The sequence below is a fragment of the Kryptolebias marmoratus genome, linkage group LG15, assembly GCF_001649575.2.
Source record: "Kryptolebias marmoratus isolate JLee-2015 linkage group LG15, ASM164957v2, whole genome shotgun sequence".
Lineage (NCBI taxonomy): Eukaryota > Metazoa > Chordata > Actinopteri > Cyprinodontiformes > Rivulidae > Kryptolebias > Kryptolebias marmoratus.
The window spans coordinates 28579994-28585594 of NC_051444.1; the positions used below are offsets into that span (position 1 = coordinate 28579994).

At 39.9% G+C, this 5601-nt stretch overlaps 1 protein-coding gene across 5 annotated transcripts in view; it reads left to right on the forward strand.

Moving 5' to 3' along the window:
* LOC108242136 (myoblast determination protein 1 homolog) overlaps positions 1-5167 on the forward strand; it is a 19363-nt gene extending 14196 nt beyond the window's left edge. For 4 of the 5 annotated variants that reach the window (XM_025008182.2, XM_025008183.2, XM_025008184.2 and 1 more), the window contains 4 exons: positions 569-665; positions 1538-2072; positions 2667-2739; positions 4555-5167. In XM_025008182.2, the coding sequence (XP_024863950.1) occupies positions 643-665; positions 1538-2072; positions 2667-2739; positions 4555-4760 (837 nt within the window). In that variant the 5' untranslated portion in view covers positions 569-642 and the 3' untranslated portion in view covers positions 4761-5167. Of the gene's footprint in view, positions 1-11; positions 165-568; positions 666-1537; positions 2073-2666; positions 2740-4554 lie in introns of all 5 variants that reach the window. The other variant, XM_017426782.3, reaches the window with a different exon arrangement.
* Positions 5168-5601: the final 434 nt, after the last annotated feature.

The window sequence follows — 5601 nt, forward strand, 5'->3', positions numbered from 1 at the left end:
AGGAGAGCTAGGTGAGTCTCGGGTACGAGTCTAAATCCAGACGGTAGCAAGAAGGTGGTAATAATGTCTCTTTGTTTGCTTACAGATCCAGGAGGTAAATACAGCGCCGAGGAGAGGAGGAGCGGTTGCAGGAGTTCCAGAAGTGACGAGCCAGTTCCAGTGAGGTAAGTAGCAGAATGGTGTCAGGTAAGTAGTCCTTAGTTTCCGTAGTCGTGGCGTGGCAAAAACCTAGGACGTAGGTAAAAACAGAGAACATAGTTAACACTAGGAGCAAGAGTTCAGGTTAGACACTGAGGCGGAGAATCTAACCCAGTAGGTTTGATGCTCCAGCGAAGGTGTGATCACAGCCTGCTGCTTAAATCCTGTAAGGTCTCATCAGTGGTATGAGGAACACCTGTGGACAATGATTAGTTGTGCCACCCAGAAGGTGGAGCCAAAACCCAGATCCTCACACTATCATGTTTTTGCAAATGGGTAAATCTTGAAACTAGAGCAGCAGACAGCAGGAAATGACCATGATGATAATGGAAAGTCTGTTTTGTCCAACCTTGTTGTTTCATTTTCACAGTAAAGAGTAGGAGGAGCGTTGTCTTCCTCAGAGTAGAATCCTGATGAGTTTGTGGCGTTAAGGTCGTCAGCCGGATGACAGAAACAAGCACCGAGTGGTAAGAAACTTCTGTAGGGCTTTCAAGCTTTAGCTCAACACAAAAAAGACAACAGCCCTCATTTGAAGAAAATCTGTTTAATTATTAACAAATTGTTTTTCATTACTAAAGAATATAAATGTTTTTTAAGCACAAACCTTTATTGCTACAATTTTATCAGGCTGTCTTTTTTAGATGTTTAGTTTAAAGATGTATTTTAGATTTCAATCGCATTTTGTTTTATGAAATGAACTTTTGTTTACATTAATCTTTAATAGAAGGCAAACATTTTAGGAAGCTCAGAGTATAGTTTTCTAAAATTTTTAAAAAAATAATCCAAACTTGATAGGTTTATCAGCCACATTTTAGCCTTTAAGGCAGTGCATGATTAAACTGAACAGCAAAACACTTGCAGTGAAAATTTGTCCCTTTACTCTTCATTATTCAGAAATCTTTAAGTTAGAATTATGTGTTACATCCATTTGTATGGAGCAGAACAGCAGAAGAACTAGTCTTTCACTTTTATTGCTTCCTCTTTGAGTTTCACCCCCTGCGATCACATGTTACACACCAACTTACACAGTATACACACACACACACACACACACACTCTATTGGTCACTTATATCATGACCCCGCCTCCACACTAGCGTCTTTATAAGAACAGACCATGCCAAAGGAGCTGAAGTTACACAGACTGCCCCTTTAAACACTCAGCCACATCTCCTTTCCTTTACTCTGGTTCAGTCAGCTCTGATGAGTTTGAGACTCGGGTGTCATATTAGTTTAAAAAGGTAGAAGATATTTTCTTTTCAAGTGTTTTGATCTCAAAGGAGCTCTTTTTTTCTAAAATAAAACCTCTTCCTTTTTCTTCACCGTGCTGTCATCGTCAGTCTGATGGATTTGTCCGATTTTCCCTTCCCGCTCTCGTCAGCTGATGACCTCTACGACCCCTGCTTCAGCTCCAGCGACTTGAACTTTTTCGACGACTTGGACGCCCGACTGACACATGGCGGCCTGCTGAAGTCAGAGGACCACCTTAACCATCACGTCCCAACAGCAGAGGAGGAGGACCAGCATGTGAGGGCCCCCGGGGGCCTCCACCAGGCAGGCCACTGCCTGCTGTGGGCCTGCAAGGCCTGCAAGAGGAAGACGACGCACGCTGACCGGAGGAAAGCGGCGACAATGCGAGAGAGGCGGAGGCTCAGTAAAGTCAACGATGCTTTTGAGACTTTAAAACGCTGCACGGCCTCAAATCCAAACCAAAGGCTCCCCAAGGTGGAGATCCTGCGGAACGCCATCAGCTACATCGAGTCTCTTCAGGCGCTGCTGCGGGCCGGCCAGAATGACAGCTTCTACCCGCCTCTGGAGCACTACGGCGGGGAGTCGGACTCCTCCAGCACCCACTCCAACTGTTCTGACGGCACGGTGAGTCTGCGAACAGCTGAAGAGTTCATGTGCCGCCTGGTGAAATGTAAGGAATGCGTCCGGAGATTTATTTTTGGGCCCCCAGTCATTAATTTTGACAAATGGAATCTTCAAAGCGGATCCCAGTGGATTTAAAATCTGTTAAAACACAATACATGCAAACATTTCACCTCTAAGGGTCAGTTACCTTGTTTGTTGCAGTCTTTTGTTAAAGAAGTAAAGACTCAGATTCATAAGGTCTTTGACATTCAGAAACCAGAAAGTAGTTTAGGTTCATTTGTGTTTCATGAAATTTAAAGAGTCAAATTTTTCTTGTAATAAAAACTAAAACAGTGATTTACAGGCAGTGAACAGAAGTGTCTTGAACATTCTTTGTCTTAAAATGATTTCATACAAACAAAACAATAGAGAGATAGAGTTGGAGTTAGTCATTAGTGAGTATAAAATCTGATAAATGTGTTTAAATTTGTTAGGGGTAACTATGACAGACTTATTTACTTCCATTTTTCTAACAATAATAATGTCTAAAACACAGACAGTGGGAGTGAATAAAATCAAGCTGAAATTGTGTAAATTAGTTTGTTTTATTTGCAGATGGATTTTATCTCTCCGTGTTCATCCCGAAGTGAAAACAACGACTCTTCCTACATGAAGCAAACCACAGACGGTGAGTCGCTTTAGTCTTGTTACTTGTTTTGTCTTTTTATTTTGACCGGGTGAAGTTTCAGTTTCTACTTTAAACAAATTTATACTAAATAAAGAAATTAATAAGGACACGTTTATCCTCTAAAATGACTATTACGATCAGAAATTACTTTTTCTATAAACAACACAAATATGTTATTATGATACAACTTTAATATCATAATGTTCCTTTTTAAAAGTTCAGAGTGAATTTCTGTTTTATAACAAAATTTGTATTTTTTCAACTGGTCTCTAGTTTTATGTAATTTGAACATGATGCGGTTTGAAAATGTTGCAGTTTAAGCTTTTAGATTTACAAACAAATCCACAGTGATCATGTTTTTATCTGTGCATACGTTCAGATATTTCTGTCATTCTGTTATTCAATATTTTGACATTCTGACAGCTGCTAAAGTCTTTAATTTGTTCAAAACAATACGTACCAGATGGAAATAAACCAAACAACATTGGAATATTTAAGCTTGGCCTGTAGGTGGCGATAACCTCAACATTAAGAACACAAATAATAATAATAATAATAATAAAAAATGACCTTTCATATCTTAAATAGTTTGTTTTTCATTCAATCTTGTTTACAGTTTTCTACTTTTTTTGCACAAAACTGCTACCTGACGTCAACATCATGACAAATTTTACCAGAAAAACAAAAACTCTTTAAAACGATGTAGTTGTGATGTTGTGAGTTGTTGATGATTCTAGATTAGGGGCTCCCAAATGGTGGACTGGTACCCTGACCCAAATGAAGTCATATCTGGACCCTGATCAGTCCTTGAAATTCAGTAAAATAAATATTTTTACCTGTGTATGTTTTTGTTTTCACCATTTATCACAATTCTATTTAAGTGGCACAGTTTTTCTAGTATTCCTAGTAATGGGCGCAGCATTCCTGACTGGGAAGTGGCTGCAGTCTCGAGTTTCTAACCTGATAAAACAATAACCACAAGTGGAGGAAAAAGGCATGTCTGTCTCTGACAGAGAGAAGTTGGGAGGAAAATTAAAGGTCTTTAACCAGACGGCGATACTGGACTCTTATGTGTTCGTTCTTCCTGTGGAGAGCTTGGGACTTCAGAGACAGAGGTGATTATTTAAAAGCTGCAGTGTAAAAGATTATTCCAAAACTAAACACAAATTATTCAAGCAGTCATAACCACTATGACCTGAACCAAGAGCACAGAAAAGAAATGAGAAGCCAGTTTGCACTAGCACACCTTTAAAACAAAAACATTTTTTACAGAGTTTTTAAAACTAATCACCATAAAAATCCTTAACAACCTAAGAAGTTTAAAAAGTGCAAGACTGCAGAAGTTTTATGATTATTGCTATTTGAATGTGAAACATGAAAAACGGAAAACCCCACATTTCATCATGACATGCCTATTTTAAAATCTCTTTATTTGAGCTTTAATGCTGAACTAAAACACAGGAATCATTTATCTTATATTCTAACTTGAGCTGATTTTATATAAAAAATTATTAATATTTTTTCTTTAAATCTTCTTTAGGTAGACCTCGCTTAGTTTTAATTAAAGACCACTGTAGTAGAAAATGTAAAAAAAAAGTATTGATGAAAATGTACAAATTTCTCTTTTTCTAATCTTTTCTTTTAAAACATGTTCTCCCAAAATGTCTGTTTGCATGCAGCTCCAAATGTTTACATTTGTGTAAGGGTGGACAGGTTTTTCGTATTTTGTTTGTTTTGTACCAGCTAGTTTCTGTCCTGACATGAACTACAACACAAAGACTAATTTGTCTCATTTCTCCTCTTAAAAAAAAAAAGGTTGCAGCAGCAGCAGCAGTAAAACATCCCTCGTCTCCAGTTTGGACTGTTTGTCCAGCATTGTGCAGCGCATCAGCACAGACCCGACTGTGGGCCCCGCAGGAGACAGTGTGGTTCCACGGGGCCCCGAGTCGCCTCATAATAACTCTGCTGTCTCCACTTCGCCCACTGATTCCAGCAGCAGCTATGAGCCACTCTCAACCTGAAGGAGCAAAAGACTCGTTTTTTTTTTCTACAGAGACAAACTGATTCTTTTTCAGGAGCTGAACACTAAATTATTCCTGGTTTCTTAAGCCTGTCACTCGTATAGGGACTTGCGCTGTAGCTCTCTTTTGTTTGGGATGAAGCTAGTTTGCTTGAGGTTTGAGTGAACATTTTCAGTTTTGAGCTGATAAATCGAATGCTGCTGTCTGGTTTTTCTACGTGCCAGCAGAATGATTAAGAAGAGGACCTTTCTATACTGATTCCTGCTGATCATAACTGAGGACCATTTGTTGCGTCTGTAATTAAAATCCCATTATTCATGTAATGTCAGAACACATTCAAACAGTCGGTGTGTTTGTATAATATTTAAGAGTTATTGAATCTGAATAAAATCATATTTATATCCTGACTTTCCTTCCATTCATCCATCTTCTTCCACTTATCCGTGGTCGTGTCGCAGAGGTAACGGGTCCAGGAGGGACCCTCTCCCCAGTGCCGCTCCGCAGCTCCTCCTGGGGAGGTCCCCAACGTGTTCCCGGGCCAAAGAAGATGTGCAGTATAATCCCTGCAGCCAGTTCTGGGTCTGCCTCAGGGTCTATCCTCTGCAGGGTCACATCCTTCTTGTGGCAGATGATTTTGAGTACCTCTATGATCCCAGGTTCAACATTTGCCTCTGTTACAGTCTCTGACGGCCCCAGGCAGGGGTCGGACCCTCGCTCTGAGCTTTCGGCCGCTCACATCTGTAGACTGAAGAGACAATTCATATATCTAGCAGCCGAACAGCAACATCACAGTTTGTTCTGTCGTTTCTGTCCAAACAATCGGTTTGATTTTGTGTGGAGT